A 14,373-nucleotide genomic window follows, 5' to 3' on the forward strand; every position below is an offset into this window, starting at 1 on the left:
AGGGCTCCACACCAGCTTGCCAAGCATCCAACATCAAGCTCCCAAGCTCCTGTTCCTTGCATCATCACACACAACCTCTCAGTTGAGCCCAGCAAAGCATCCAGCTCACACAATGACTCTCCTCTCCAAAACCTTCACCATTCTCGGCGGCCTCTTGCTGGCCCACGCGTGAGTGCCCTCCACCCTTCAACTCTCTCCAAAATTGCCCTTCCTAACCAACCGACCCCATCTCCAGCTGCTACTCAGCACGCGAGCACACCACCCTCCAAACCCCACGAGCCGGCGCTGGCGCAGCAGCAGCAATCCTCTCCTCCACCTCCGCTGCCGGAACCGTCTCCCTCCCCCTCGACATAGTCATCGAAACGCTCATCTCCACCGTCATCATCATCACCGGGCTGGTCCTGGGCACCAAGCCACTGCGGCCACTGGAATGGCGCGTCTGGGCGGGCAAGATTGAGCGTGAGGGTCAGGAGGGGTTCACAGACGGCTCAGGAAATGTTGATAAGGATTATATGGGGAACCCTTTCAGCGTGCTGGAGTCGCGCCCGAATTTTGTGGATATTAGGAAGCAGAGGAAGGAGTTTGCGGAGTGGACGAAACGGAGAGAGAAGCCGGTGGAGGGAGGGCAATGAACTACATGAAGCATTGGGGACTTTATGGTGTGGATTTTGCTTTGAAATGAGATTTAATAGAGTTTGATCATGGGCTCTGGGTCTGTGTTGGTGCCGGGATTGTGCCTTCCGGGCTTGGGTTGAGCCGCTGTCGGGTGAATATCCCAGGAAGGCTCGACTCTTGTCTCTCTGCCTTCATCTCTCATCACAGAATTTTCATTTCGTGCCTTCACTTTCCACCAGAATCCTCGGCCCGGCAGCCCATAGAATCGCTGGTGCAAACTTCATGTCCTGGAAGATTCCGAGCTCTCCCAAACTTGGAAGCCTAACAGGTACAACAACCTTCTTGCACGGTATTTTTGCACGTACTCACAATTTTCACAGGAACACATTGGCTATAGATTTGAGGAATCACACCTGAGCTAGAAGAGACAAGATGTCGACCCGAAGGAGTGTGCCAAGTGTATATTCCACAGCCTCCCGTCTGCTCTCACCGTGCAGTACCGACTCGACGACTTCCTTCAGTCGACAGCCTTCCGAGGCCGCTTCTTCACGAGCTGGAACCCCGCTTCCTCCCTCGAATAACCTTTCGACATCTGCCTACCCCTTCTCAGGCCTTTCGGATGATGTACCCCCAGCCCCAGGTGAATGGTCTCGCTACAGCTCCCTCCGTCAGGCAGCTCTTCCTGGGAGCCATCATCCAGATCATGAGCAAGATCGTCCAGACCGTACTGCTCATAGGCTGGAAGGGCATCCACACGGACGCGAAGCCTCAATTGTTGTTTCGACCCCTCTGAGCTACTCAGTAAAGCCCAGTCTGTCACACTCGCCGTCCGTCACGGCTGGAGAGTACAGAAGGCTTTCAACTTCACGATTGCAACAACACAATCAACTTTACGACCAAACTGCCTCTCTCTATTCTCCGCAAGAAACTCCTGGCCGGTATGCCGAGTCCGCTCGAGCAAGCCATTTCAGGTTCCATGCCCAGGGGCAGGATGGTCTCGGCTTGACTCAGGATTCGCTGGACGAGGTCATCATGGCTATTGACATGAAGCGCGACGGGAAGATTGGAGCCGCCTACTACGACGCCATGGATGAAACGCTAGTATTGGAGGAGGACATTCCCATGGGTGGGATTGAGGCTGTTGAAACCCTTCTCCTTCGCGTACAGCCAACATCAATCATCATCCCGAACAGAGCACCGACTGAATTGGTCGAGTTCCTCGAACGTGATGCACATCGATCCAACGACAATGAGAGTGGGTATGGAAGCCAGGGGGCCTACATTCTTCGCAACATTGCCTCCTCGCAGTTTGACTACGACACGAGCAAAGACATGTTGGCCAGTCTCGACATCGGCCCATCGAAGCCGGATCCCGTTGTCATCATTGGGACGAACGAGGAATCGGCGACGTCAATTAGCTCCTCCAAGCACCACCGGCTGATGAGACTTGCCGAGAAGGTCAACCTGGACAGCTGTTTGGCGGTTGGTTGTGCTGGGGCTCTGCTGAACGAACTCGAACGAAGACAGATCGCCGAGAACCCCTCGCCAGAAGGCGAGTCAGATGTGGCTTTCCGCGTGAGATCCGTCGAGATGAACACTGAGAGGATGACACTGCTTCTGAACGCCGATGCCATGATGTCGCTTCAGATCGTCCAGTCGGAATTACACCCAAACCCACAGACTCGCGCGTCGAATCGCTCGGAACCTACAGCCAAGGAGACTCTTTCTATCACCGGACTGCTTCAAGCCCTCGCCTCTAGTGCACAAGGGAAAAAGACACTTCGCAAGATGCTCCTCCGCCCGACAACCGATATCCGCCTCATCAATGAGCGACACAAGTGCATCGAGGTTTTTCTCCATTCCGAGAATCGTGAGACAGCAAACAACATGCGAAAACTGCTGCGGAAGCTGAAGAGCACAAACACTCTTCTCCGGCATGTGAGCAAGGGAGTCGACCGAATCCGGGGCCAACTGTCAGTCCGGATCGAGGATTGGAAGGCCGTGCTGAGGTTTGCGATGGCCGCGACGCAGTTGAAGCAGGCGGTACAGACTCTGAGGGGGGCTGAGAATATTCCCTTCCTTGCTCGGGTAAGACAGTCGTTGGCTTCACGATGGAATGCGATACTGACAAGGATAGATCCGCACTGAGATTGAGGTTGAGCGCTTCCTGCACATTGGTGATTGCATTATGCGAACCATTGATTTCCAGCTCTCCAGGGAGACTGGAATCACAGAAATCCTCCCAGGGGCAAGTGAGTATCTGGACGGACTGAAACATGAGCTGTCCGAGGTCTACCGTTTTCTCCCAGAATTGGCAGAGCACGTGGCCCGAGATGTGCCGCAGGAATTCGCCAGTTACATCCGCCATTGCACAGTTATGGCAGATCTGGGGTTCTTGGTTGCTGTCCAAAGAGATCCAGAGACAGGAGAAGGTACATATTACGGCCAGTATCATCCCGAGGGCGAGTGGACGCTGTTCCTGGTTACTGGGGACATAGCCTACTACAAGAACCAGGCCATGAGGGATCTCGATTCTCAGTATGGTGACTTGCTTGGACGGATTGTTGGTCAGTAAACCAGCACTTATTCGTCTTTGGGCTCAGCGCTGACCTGGTTGCCAGATGAGGAGATTGAGGTCATGATGGCTCTCGCAGCCGCAGTTCTGCAGCACGAGCAAGCGGTAATGCACGCAGGCGAGCTCTTCGGAGAGCTTGACAGCTTGCTAGCCCTGGCATTGGCCGCGGAGAAGTACAACTGGACAGCGCCAACCATGACCAAGGACAACATCATAGACATTGCTGACGGCCGCCATCCCCTCCAGGAGCTCCTGGTACCTTCCTTTATCCCAAACGATTGTGTCATAGCTGGCGGACCGGGCCGGGGAAACGCTGAACACAAGATCAGAGACAAAGCGGCGCCATCCATGCTGATTCTAACAGGACCAAACAACTCAGGGAAGAGCATCTACATGCGGCAGGTCGCCCTCATCGTTTATCTGGCTCACACTGGCAGCTACGTTCCGGCCGCACATGCAACCATCGGCATTACGGATCGCATCCTCACGCGGATCGCGACAAGGGAGACAGTTGTCAACGATGAGAGCGCCTTCTTGGTAGATCTGAAGCAAGCCGCGTTCGCACTCAACTTTGGGACCCGGCGCAGCCTCTTCTTGATCGACGAGTTCGGCAAAGGCACAATAGCGGAAACCGGCTGCGCCTTGTTTGCGTCGTATCTTCACGAGCTCATGTTCTACGGTGCCAACCGACCCAAGGTCATTGCCGGAACCCATTTCCACGAAGTCTTTGAGCACAGCTTGATCAAGCCCAGCAACGAAGTGGCGTTCGCGCACATGGATGTCCATCTTGACTTGGATGCCAAGGACCCGGAGGATCGGATCACGTTCCTGTACCGCTTGGTTCCGGGTCGAGGACCGAGTCTGGGCATCATGCTCGCGGCGGCGATGGATATACCAACTCGCGTCGTTGAGAGGGCTAAGCACATATGTGCACTGCTGGGGAGGAATGAGAGCTTGATTGACGTGCTGGCGGTCCCTTCGGAGGAGGAGGAGAAGGAGTTGAAGCGTGCGGAGCTCATTGCCAGGAGGTTCCTGGCGTTGGAGATTCCGGACCCCAAGAGTAAGGAGGCGGAGAATATTCGGGAGATGATTCGTGACGTGCTCGATGTCAGAGATGAAGATCTGGAGGGGGAGTGAGGGACATTGTTTGTCAAGAGAACTTGCTCGTTGTGTCGGATGTATGGCGGTTGCTAAACATTTGCTTGCCCAGTGAAGTTCATGACGGGAACCTATGTATCGGCTTACCATTCATCGAGAGTTCAGTCAAAATGCTAGAACTTATCGTTCCCAGGCATATTTTGAATGAATTGGGTATCTATGTGAGAAATCCAAAAACCACTGCCTCCTGCGTCTTACGCCATGACCCCAATACTCGTACAACGCATCATCCTAATCATTCTTTTGACATATCCAAAATGTACATAAATATCATTAATCCATTACACATTATCCCCCCGTCCCATCCCTCATACATTGACCGGCCATCATCACCTCTGCATCAGCGCGCCCATCACAAAGAGGGGCAATGCCAATAGCATAACCAGAGGTTGACTGGTTGCTGACCCTACGGACCTCGGCGTCCCGAAGGGGTTTGTGTCAAAGATGCTGCCGGAGTCTTCGTCTTGGGAGTTGTCGGGAGTTGGATCGGGCTGATTGTCGTCTGTGATGGCGGCATCAGGCTGACTGCTTGATGTCGGGGTGGCCGCGGATGAGGAGGTTGACTCCCCAAGACCTCTGTCGCTGCCGGTCTTGGAGCTGCTCGAGCTAGTCTCCTGGCCCCTGTCGGGTGAAGAGGAGGTTGAGGTCTTGTTCTCCGTCTGCGTGGGGACCTGCGGCTTCTGCGTCGAAGTTGGAGTCGGCTGTTGCGGCGCGTTTGTTGTCGTGGGCGGTTGCGGTTTGGGGGTGGCGGTTGGCGTAGGCGTTGGCGTGTTCAGCCGCGAGATGTAGCTGCTGGCCAGCGTCTCGGCAGACTTGAGTTTGTGCTTGGGGATGTCGCGGTGCTTGTCATCGCAAAAGTCCTCGATCGGGTCGAGGAAGGAATTCTCCACGTTGCGCAGGTCGGCCTCGCACTTGAGGAAGAGGCACGAAATGACGCCGCTGAGGAGGTTGCTGCGCCGCGCCCCGTTGCACACGCACCACGCATTGGTCGCGACGCACCCGGTCTCGGCGATGCAGTTGCTCACGCAGGCGTTGAATCTGTTCTTGGTGGCCTCGGCGGAGGAGATGAGCGCCGCGCCGAGGAGGGCGAGCTGGATGTACTTGGCCAGCGCCATGGCGGAGGAGTGAGCCTAGGTGAGAGGCGATGACTTAGTCCCGAGAGGTTTGTCGTTGACAGGCGGGATGTCAAACTCGAGGCTCTGCTTGACAGGACTCGAGAGCCGGGAACAGGCCTAGGTAGGGCAGCTCTGCCGGGAGGGAGCAATTGAAGGTCTGGCGCGAGGTCAGCAACCGGGAAATATCTCGCGCCCTTTTCAGCAGCCTCCCCTCACGTGGCGAAGTAACCGGATAGACGGGTTGGGGAAGGCCGTCGCTGTCAAGGCGGCAGAGATGGAGGTGGCAGCGCGGTCGTGGCAAGCTATGTTCCTGTCGATCGGCCCCCTTGTCGCTGAGGGTCACCCCCTGCACGACAGCACAAATCTGAAACACAGCGACCGGGCACCATCACATCGGCCCCATGCACCTTGATAAAGTTCCGGAGACGCAGCCAATGGAGGGCTCAAAGAAGCCCAGCAGCCCGCACAGGCGTCCAAACAAGTTGGAAGCGAAATCTCGCAGCCTGTGATCCAAGGCTTCCGGATAAAAAAAAGTGAACACAATGCACCTCGGGAGATTCAATTGGAGGTGGCCAAGGTCGCCTCGATCTCCCGTCCATATGAGCCTCTTGTCCCCCAAACGAGCTCCGAGGCTTGCTAAGCACAGTAGCACTCGATACAACTTGAATATTGCTGTACCACAAAAAAATGTAGAACCAATTGACCAGATTCATCTCGTCATTTGAGCAGTTTACAGCGGTTGACAACTCCTCCTGCCCCTCTTCAACCCCGGACTTGCCGGCGAGCTGATGTGGAGCGAGAGCCGAGAGTCGCGGAGACCGGGGTTGGGCTGGAGCTGTTCACGGCTGCCGAGCCGGGCCTTGCGGAACGGAAGGGGCCCCTGTCCGCACCCCACCAGCCCACAGCCCCAAATCTTATCGATAAGATCAAACTTCACGGTTGCATCGAATTTCACGTTCACCAAAAGCAGGAAAGAAGACTTGCATCAAGAAGCAAAATCAATCCTCAATCCGCCTCTCCAAACCTTGATTCCGGAGACACCAAGTCTCCGATTTGAGAACCCCCGACAATGGCACCGACAAAACCAAAATCAAAATCCCACAAAGACAAGGCGAAAAACAAGGCCCGAGCGAAAGCGGCCGCGCCCCTCATCAACCCCCGCGAGCTCCTCGTCCAAGCCACAACCCACCTCGAAGAAGGCGACCCAGAGACCGCCGCAAGGATAGCACGCACTGCCTATGAGAACATCGGAGAGACCGGGAGGCAAGCGGGCGCCGCGCTCACTCTTCTCGGCCACATCTACGTCGAGCTTGGCGAGATCGACACCGCCCGCAGCTTCTTCCTGAAAGCCGTCAAAGTCGACGAAGATGGTTCGCTCCCTGAAGACGTCGGCGGCGGGGCAGAGAAATTCCTCTGGCTGGCACAGCTGAGCGAAGAGGGCGGGCAGGACAGCGTGGCCTGGTTCGAGCGCGGCGCGGCGGTGCTGCGCAGGCAGATCCAGGAATTGACAGACTCGCTCGACTCGCGGCCGCAGTCGCGCGATGTGCAGGAGGCGGCGATCGTGGACAAGCGCCGGCGACTTGCGGACGCGCTGTGCGCCGTCGCAGAGGTCTACATGACCGACCTCAGCTGGGAGGAAGACGCCGAGCAGCGCTGCGAGGCTCTCATTACCGAAGCTACCCTGCTGGCGCCCGAGTCGCCCGAGACGTGGAGGACGGTGGCCAACGTGCGCATCTCGCAGACGCGCGTCGACGAGGCCCGCGAGGCGCTGAAGAGGAATTTGAGTCTGTGGTGGGATCTCGAGCCGGAGGACCCCGCTGTTCCGGCCTTCCCGGCGAGGATCAGCTTGGTGAGGCTGCTCATCGAGGTTGAGATGGAGAAGGAGGCAATTGAGGTCACGGACCGCTTGGTGCTTGAGGATGACAGGAGCGTTGAGGCGCTGTATCTTGGGGGTTATGCCAAGTATCTGCTGGGAGATAAAATGAAGGCCCAGGCCCAGGGCAAGCCGGAGGATGAGGAGGCTTGGAAGGCCCTCTGGCGGTCATCGAGGAAATGGCTCACGCAGTGCCTGAAGGTCTTCCAACAAGAGGAGTATGAGGACGAGCGGTTGGGAGAGCACGCGCGGGAGTTGAAGGAGTCGATCAACAGCGAGCTCGGAACGCCGGCTGAAGAAGAGGAGGATGAGTGGGAATCTACGGATGACGAGGAGTGGGAAGGCATAGAGGACGGTGACGAGGATACGGAGATGCAGTGAGGGCTTGCTCGGGCGCGTTTCGTTAGTTTGGGGGAGGGCCAGTTGGCGATGACTTATATCTCGTTGATATCATGATGCTGTTGACAAAATACCAGAGCGACTCGGGCGGGGAAAACCATAGGATAGAGGTTGGAGTCATGTCAGCTTTCTTCACTGCGACAAAACATGCGGTTTCTGCTGGGGGTCCTGGTCCTTCGAATTGAGATAGATATGTTGACCAGTTCTTGTCTCTGCTTCTTCCACTATGAAACCGGCCAGCGGCCTCAGCTATCTCCGACCTTGAGTTTCTGTACCCCGTCTACTGGTACTCCGTCATCGTCAGCCTCCTCCTGAGCAGTAGTGGCGAGACCCTGTTGCCAAAGCTGCTTGCCTGTCAGCCTCACAGGCTCTTTTATCCTGGCCTTCTTCATCTCTGCCGCCTTTTCCTCCTCCTCCTTGATCCTTGCATCCTCCATCTCCTTGAGGAAGGCTTCCCTCCACTTCATGAACGTCTCACGGGTGACCGGAGTCCCGTGGAACTTTTTGTTTTCCTCTCGCTCCGCCGCGAGAATGGCCTCCTCGTGCGCCTTCGCGGCGGCTTCTTTGCGCGATTCCACCAACTGCTCGGCGGCCTCCTTGAGCGCTGATACGATCGTAAAGACCATGGCCATCCCCAGGTTTTCTTCAATTGTTGACTCCAGACCCTTTAGGAGTTGCTCTTTGTCTTCGGAAATATTGAGGAACTCGTGGGGTGTTGAGCCTTGGGGCGCAGATAGCTCGAGGTGCGGCGCCTTGTCGGGGTACTCCTCTGGATACCGGACTGTGAGGAGCAGGACTGGGGGCTCCTCGTTGTCATCTGGAAGATCGAGTTTGATTGATATCCTGAATTCGGTCTCGGATATGTCTGACAGAGGGAAAGCGAGGTCAGTCAATGCCGAGAGAAGAAAATAGCAGTCAGTTTGAAGGTACCTGTGATCTCCTCGGGGAAGATGGAGTCGAGGACCTCCCGCTCCTCAATTTGTTCCTCACGCCCCATGTTTTGAGTATGTGTGGGTGCCTATTCGAGAAGAAGAAAGGTCTGAAGAGTGAACAAGGTATTAAGTCTGGGCCAGTACCTTGTAGAGGTCGTCTTACCAAAGCGTTCACGATGCAAGAAAGCTGGAGGAGGGGCAGCAGCCAAGAGAATGTGGGGCACAATTGGTGGGGTTGGCTGCAGGCCCTGGCTTCTGCGGTCTCTCACCGCCCGGCAGAAACAGGGATCGGTCCCCTGCAAGTCCAGAAAAAAATCAGATGGCAATGCAAGAGAAAGCAACCTTCGCAGAGCAATCGCAAACATTCAAGGCCGACATCACTCACGACATTGTCGAAGTGCACACACATTCCTCGACAATGGCGGCCAAACACTCCGATTCTGCCTCTCCTGCCAAGAGGAAAGCCTCTTCGAATGACAAACATGGCGATGATTCCCGCTCCAAGAAAGCAAAGACGTCCAATGAGTCCAAGCGTCAGAGGCGCGACGACGAGGCGGGTGCCAGGTCGAATGGTGATGGCGATGGCGCTCCTAGCCTGAAGAAGGCCCGCCCCAACCAGGATTTCAACAAGTCAAAGCCCAATGGCAAGCCCAATGGAGGTTCGTTTCTTGCCTCATCCTTTCAGCGACAGTCTGTGATTCTGACCATCTCTCAGCGATGTCCTCTCGTGAGGCGCATCAGAAGCAGAAGCAGCTCGCCCAAGAGCGCAAGGCCGCGAAGCCCCTAGCCGACGAGGTGCATCGGACGAAGAAGCTCTGGGAACGGCTGCGCCGGAAATCGCATGTGCCCAAGGAGGAACGCCAACAGCTGGTCGACGAGCTGTACAGCATCATCACCGGGCGCATCAAGGACTTCGTGCTGAAGCATGACGCCGTCCGTGCCGTCCAGACAGCCATCAAGTACTCGACCCCGACACAGAGGAAGCAGATCGCCAAGGAGCTCCAGGGTACCTACGCACAGCTCGCCGAGAGCCGTTATGCCAAGTTCCTCGTCGCGAAGCTCCTTGTTACGGGAGACGAGGAGATTCGCGACCTCATCATCCCCGAGTTCTATGGAAAGGTCCGGAAGCTCATCAATCACCCTGAAGCATCGTGGATCCTCGACGACATCTACCGCCAGGCCGCCACCAAGGAGCAAAAGGCTCACCTGCTTCGGGAGTGGTATGGACCTGAGTTCTCTCTGTTCAAGAGCGACAGCGGCAAGGAGGTCACGGCAGAGCTCTCCAAGATTCTTGAGGAGGAACCGAGCAAGCGGGTGCCTGTTATGAAGTACCTGTTTGACATGACCAACACTCTCATCCAAAAGAAGATGACGGGCTTCACGATGCTCCACGACGCAATGCTCCAATACTTCCTCAATCTCAAGCCGGAGAGCGAGGAGCTCAAGGAGTTTTTTGAGACCATCAAAGGCGATGAGACTGGCGATCTGCTCAAGAACATGGCCTTCACCAAGTCGGGAGCGCGCCTGGTCTGCTTGCTTCTGGCCCACGGCAATGCCAAGGACCGCAAGCAGATCATCAAGACATACAAGGACACGATCCAACTGATGTGTGCCGACCCTCATGCCCACATGGTCCTCCTGGCGGCTTACGACGTTATCGACGACACGGTCCTGACCTCCAAGACTATCTTCCCGGAGCTCCTTGGGAGGAACGAGGAGAAGAATCTCGAGAACATCATTCCCCTGGCCAATGACCTCAACGCGCGTATCACGGTCTGCTACCTCTTTGAGGGACCGTCGAGGGCGCTCTTCCCAGCCAGCCATTCCTACGACTTGGAGCTCCTTGCCGAGATCCACGAGATTCGAACGAAGACAAGCAAAAAGGACCCCGAGGTCCGCCGCAAGGAACTTGTGGCTGCCATCTCCCCGCCTCTTCTGGCCGCGGTGGCAGCTTCGCCGGCAGACCTCGTGGCCACGTCATTTGGATGCCAATTCGTCGCCGACGTTCTTCTGGCGGCAATCGGCGACAAGAAGGCTGCCCTCGAGGCAGTTGCTTCGACAGCCGCAGGCGATCCGAACAAGCAACCCGAGGATGCCGATCCGTTGTATCCTCCACCACCCCATATCTCCCTTACGACTCACGGCGGAAAGATGTTCAAGACCCTCATCGCTGGTGGGCGGTTTGACAAGGCCGCCGGCTGTGTCAAGAGGGTTGACCCGCCGCTGAACTTTGCTGACATCCTCTATCCTGTCATCAAGGATTACATTGTTCAGTGGGCCACGGGACCGAGCTCTTTCACCGTGTTGGGACTCTTGGAGGCTCCTGACTTCTCGTCCAAGAAGGAGTTGATTAAGATTCTCAAGGCGAACAAAAAGGTCCTTGAGGAGGCGGCCAAGGGAGATGCCTCCAACGCTGAGGAAACGAAGAAGGAAGGGAAAGAGTTAAAGAAGAAGCGCAAGGAACCTGCGCCTGAGAGGGAGAAGGCCAAGTCGGGTGGAAATATGGGAGCAAAGTTGATCCTTGAGAAGTTGGCTGCATAAAAGACTCCTTTGGTTATTATTACCTGGGAAAAGGGGGTTCTACTTAGCTAGGTGCCATGTCTGGTAATCGACTGTCAATCAAGCGGTGTATTATTTTGTGTTATATGACTGTGACACTTTTATGTATGACAACACAACCGACAGAACTTTCGTGGACTCTGTCAGGAGGTCCTCCAATTCTCCAGTTGATCTCGATAATCCGTGACAAAGGCCTCAACTTCCAATTTTTTTGACACACTCGAGGGGAATGAAAGGAGTTTCACAAACAGCAGAGGGGACGTTTTCCTGGACATCGAGGGTTGGGTCTTCAATCATCGGACGGACGAAGTTGGTCCAACTCGACTGCCTCGCTCCAATATAAGGTTGGACAAACGGGTTGACAATCACTTCACGCTACCCGCGGCCTCTGATTTGGCACTGTCGAACCTATCCATCCTGTCCTCCTGCTGTTACCGAAGCAGCGTGCCAGTTGGAGGTCTGTACTCCCTCCCTCCCCTAGGACCCTTCGTTCTCCCTGAGCACCAACAGCGAGCAATCGTCCTGTGGGAATTGCGTTTTCACCGACCCCATCGCCCAACTCAGGGATCTGCTTACGATTCCTCGGCTTTTCGAATCCACAGAGAAAATTATCAGCAGATCCGCAAGTATCCATCTGGTGGAGAGTTGTGTACTGACACAGGTGGAGTGAGTTCGACCTATCGCCATGACGGTGACGGTGACAGCGGTTACCCTTAACGGCAAAGATCAGGAACGCGAGACCCAAGGCGGATGTTCCTGGTTCGGATGTATCTCTACAGCTCCATCCTACAGCGTCTGCCGACATATTGATCCCGGTCAAGAAGAAGACTCCATCGGCGGCGAGCAACTTCTTTTGCTCGCCAGGTCCCAGAGCGAGGATGACGACGAGCCGAAGAAAACCAGCAGCGGCAACAGCAGTCACGAAGACCATACAACAACAACCCCGACAAAACCCAGCGCTACCGATACCACCCTGACGACCTCGGTGAGAGAGACATCCGAGCCATCTTCTTCCTCTTCGTCTCACTCTCACACCTCACCACCACCACCGCCGGCGCCGCCTACCTCCTCCTCCACCACCGCCACCTCTACCGCCCACGAACCATTTCCAACCGACTCCCCAACCTCAGGTGCAACCATCGCACCGCCACCCGCCACCACCATCCCCGCCTCTCCCTCCCCATCCGACACCCAACCCCCCGCCAGCCATGGGGTGACCCTCTCCATCAGTGCCCTGGTGGGCATCGTGGTCAGCTGCGCCGCGGTGTTCCTCTTTGCTGCGCTGAGCGCGTACATGTGGTGGCGCCGATACCGGCGAGACAAGAAAGAGAAGGAAAAAGCCGGTGATAAGGGAGGGGGAGGAGGAGGAGGAGGGAGAGGAGGAGGGTTGTGGAGTGGATTCTCGAGGGGCAGTGGCAGCCAGCGCCATCAACAGCACCAACAGCAGCAGCTCGGGAACCAGCAACCGCTGGTTGACGAGGACCAGTTCCCGCTGGGCATGGACTCGGTGTTTAACCCCATGGCGCAAAACGGGCCGGGGAGTGTGTTTGATCGGGCTCAAGGTATGTATAGGAGGAGCAGGAAGGGGGTTTGGACGAGGAGGGTTCTACCAATTGGAGATGTGACTAACAAGCCTTGTTTCTCCGCAGGGTGCATGGGAAGTGTGAACAGCATGCTCGGCAGGAACAGCATCAGCAGCGATAGTCCCACACAACTCGGCAGTCATACCGGCGTAGGGACATCCAAAATGTCACCCGAGATACCGCCAACAAGCCCCGTAGAGCTGGACTCGGTTCCCGTCGGCCGGGGCACCGCCGCTCCAGCCCGCCCGGAGAAAAGAGCAAAACCAGAAACTAGGGGTTCGTGGTGGGGAGAGGAGAACTCGGTGCTCAGAGCAACACTCAACGCGACGGAGCAAGAGCGGAAGGCGGGCATGTACGCAAACAGCTGGTCCAAGTTTCAGGGCGTTCAGCTTTAATGGCGTTTGGGTCGGAGTCGGATATGCAAGGAGGGCTGCAAGGTTCATAACATGACGAAAAATAAGAAACCCCTTCTGTCAAGAATGGCATTGGCCTTGAATTCGATGTCAATAACGGAGACGCTTCTCCGAGCAAGTACGTCGGATATCACAGAAGAACTAATGTAAGGTAGGACGTCCACCAGAGACAGCCTCCATAACGGCCTCAAGTAATGCGCTGCTCCGTGCAACCAAGAGTCTTCAAGGATGGTTTTGATCATCCGGGTATTGTGACTGACAAAATAAAAAAAAACAAGAACGCACCTAATGTTTCCCAACCGCGATACGCCGTGCCAATGCTGATACATTCCCCCGCCAGTGTGTGTTCCCACATGTATGAGCGCACCTCTCCAGGCATAAGGGTCACGTCCATGATCCATGGATCCGGCGCCATTTCCTCCTAGGACGGAATGTCAATGAGGCACCCAGGGTGTCTCCGAGTCAAGTTCAACCAAGCTCAACATCAAAGCATCAACCTCCTTGAACCGTTCCAGCTCATCAGCTCATAAGCTTCGCCATCTCGTCGAGCAGCTCCTGCAGGTCCTCATCGCTAATCTTGTCCGCGATCGATGGGATCATGGTCTTGCACTCGTCGGCGCTATCGCAGCAAAGAGAGCCTAAACATGGAAAAAAAAACAGACAAAGTCAGCATGTCATTCCCCTCCCCCAAACCAAAGAATACTATATATCCATGGAAAATACCTACCGATATGCGCCCTCTCAAACTTGGTCAGCTCCTTGTGCGAGCTCAGCAACCGCTCCACCGCCTCGACGTTCTCCTTCTGCTTGAACCGCGCAAACGCGTCCAGGTACTCGAGCGTCTTGATGAGCACCTCAGTCTCGTTGCGGTCCTTGCGGTCCTTGCGCCGCTTGGCCAGCAGCGCGTTGAGCACCAGGTTCGCCTCGCTCAGCGTCAGGGTGTCGACGTCCTCGAACTCGCCCAGCTTGAGCACCGCCCCCACCTCCTCTTCGCCCGGCGGCGGCGGCTTAGAGCGCGACGTTGGCGCGTGGTTTTGGTCGGACATGTTGCTTGGTTTCGGTGTGTTGAGTAAGTATGGGTTGTTGTTGTTTTGGAAGTCTCGAGGGGGTGAAAGAGAGAGAGAGAGAGAGAGAGAGAGAGAGAGCAGCGT

At 55.9% G+C, this 14,373-nt stretch overlaps 9 protein-coding genes across 9 annotated transcripts; 6 read left to right on the forward strand and 3 right to left on the reverse strand.

Annotated features, from left to right (window-relative positions):
* Nucleotides 1–112: 112 nt before the first annotated feature.
* On the forward strand, nt 113–632 carry VTJ04DRAFT_3026 (uncharacterized protein; the record flags this gene model as incomplete). The annotated part of the gene is made up of 2 exons (XM_069360881.1): nt 113–168; nt 236–632. 2 exons carry the CDS (start codon nt 113–115, stop codon nt 630–632), a joined length of 453 nt encoding a protein of 150 aa, XP_069221547.1.
* Nucleotides 633–1,647: 1,015 nt separating this feature from the next.
* On the forward strand, nt 1,648–4,327 carry VTJ04DRAFT_3027 (uncharacterized protein; the record flags this gene model as incomplete). Its single annotated transcript, XM_069360882.1, has 4 exons — nt 1,648–2,703; nt 2,753–3,182; nt 3,237–3,445; nt 3,575–4,327. The coding sequence occupies 4 exons, from the start codon at nt 1,648–1,650 to the stop codon at nt 4,325–4,327; spliced, it is 2,448 nt and encodes an 815-aa protein (XP_069221548.1).
* Nucleotides 4,328–4,677: 350 nt separating this feature from the next.
* VTJ04DRAFT_3028 (uncharacterized protein) lies at nt 4,678–5,463 on the reverse strand (the record flags this gene model as incomplete). The annotated part of the gene is made up of 1 exon (XM_069360883.1): nt 4,678–5,463. The coding sequence occupies one exon, from the start codon at nt 5,461–5,463 to the stop codon at nt 4,678–4,680; it is 786 nt and encodes a 261-aa protein (XP_069221549.1).
* Nucleotides 5,464–6,532: 1,069 nt separating this feature from the next.
* Nucleotides 6,533–7,717, forward strand: VTJ04DRAFT_3029 (uncharacterized protein; the record flags this gene model as incomplete). The annotated part of the gene is made up of 1 exon (XM_069360884.1): nt 6,533–7,717. The coding sequence occupies one exon, from the start codon at nt 6,533–6,535 to the stop codon at nt 7,715–7,717; it is 1,185 nt and encodes a 394-aa protein (XP_069221550.1).
* A 263-nt stretch (nt 7,718–7,980) lies between these two features.
* On the reverse strand, nt 7,981–8,732 carry VTJ04DRAFT_3030 (uncharacterized protein; the record flags this gene model as incomplete). Its single annotated transcript, XM_069360886.1, has 2 exons — nt 7,981–8,600; nt 8,666–8,732. The coding sequence occupies 2 exons, from the start codon at nt 8,730–8,732 to the stop codon at nt 7,981–7,983; spliced, it is 687 nt and encodes a 228-aa protein (XP_069221551.1).
* A 353-nt stretch (nt 8,733–9,085) lies between these two features.
* Nucleotides 9,086–11,208, forward strand: VTJ04DRAFT_3031 (uncharacterized protein; the record flags this gene model as incomplete). Its single annotated transcript, XM_069360887.1, has 2 exons — nt 9,086–9,326; nt 9,383–11,208. The coding sequence occupies 2 exons, from the start codon at nt 9,086–9,088 to the stop codon at nt 11,206–11,208; spliced, it is 2,067 nt and encodes a 688-aa protein (XP_069221552.1).
* A 703-nt stretch (nt 11,209–11,911) lies between these two features.
* On the forward strand, nt 11,912–13,204 carry VTJ04DRAFT_3032 (uncharacterized protein; the record flags this gene model as incomplete). Its single annotated transcript, XM_069360888.1, has 2 exons — nt 11,912–12,788; nt 12,876–13,204. The coding sequence occupies 2 exons, from the start codon at nt 11,912–11,914 to the stop codon at nt 13,202–13,204; spliced, it is 1,206 nt and encodes a 401-aa protein (XP_069221553.1).
* A 212-nt stretch (nt 13,205–13,416) lies between these two features.
* On the forward strand, nt 13,417–13,647 carry VTJ04DRAFT_3033 (uncharacterized protein; the record flags this gene model as incomplete). The annotated part of the gene is made up of 1 exon (XM_069360889.1): nt 13,417–13,647. The coding sequence occupies one exon, from the start codon at nt 13,417–13,419 to the stop codon at nt 13,645–13,647; it is 231 nt and encodes a 76-aa protein (XP_069221554.1).
* Nucleotides 13,648–13,741: 94 nt separating this feature from the next.
* On the reverse strand, nt 13,742–14,268 carry VTJ04DRAFT_3034 (uncharacterized protein; the record flags this gene model as incomplete). Its single annotated transcript, XM_069360890.1, has 2 exons — nt 13,742–13,860; nt 13,950–14,268. The coding sequence occupies 2 exons, from the start codon at nt 14,266–14,268 to the stop codon at nt 13,742–13,744; spliced, it is 438 nt and encodes a 145-aa protein (XP_069221555.1).
* Nucleotides 14,269–14,373: the final 105 nt, after the last annotated feature.

Source organism: Mycothermus thermophilus (assembly GCF_041956435.1).
Source record: "Mycothermus thermophilus strain CBS 625.91 unplaced genomic scaffold VTJ04scaffold_2, whole genome shotgun sequence".
Lineage (NCBI taxonomy): Eukaryota > Fungi > Ascomycota > Sordariomycetes > Sordariales > Chaetomiaceae > Mycothermus > Mycothermus thermophilus.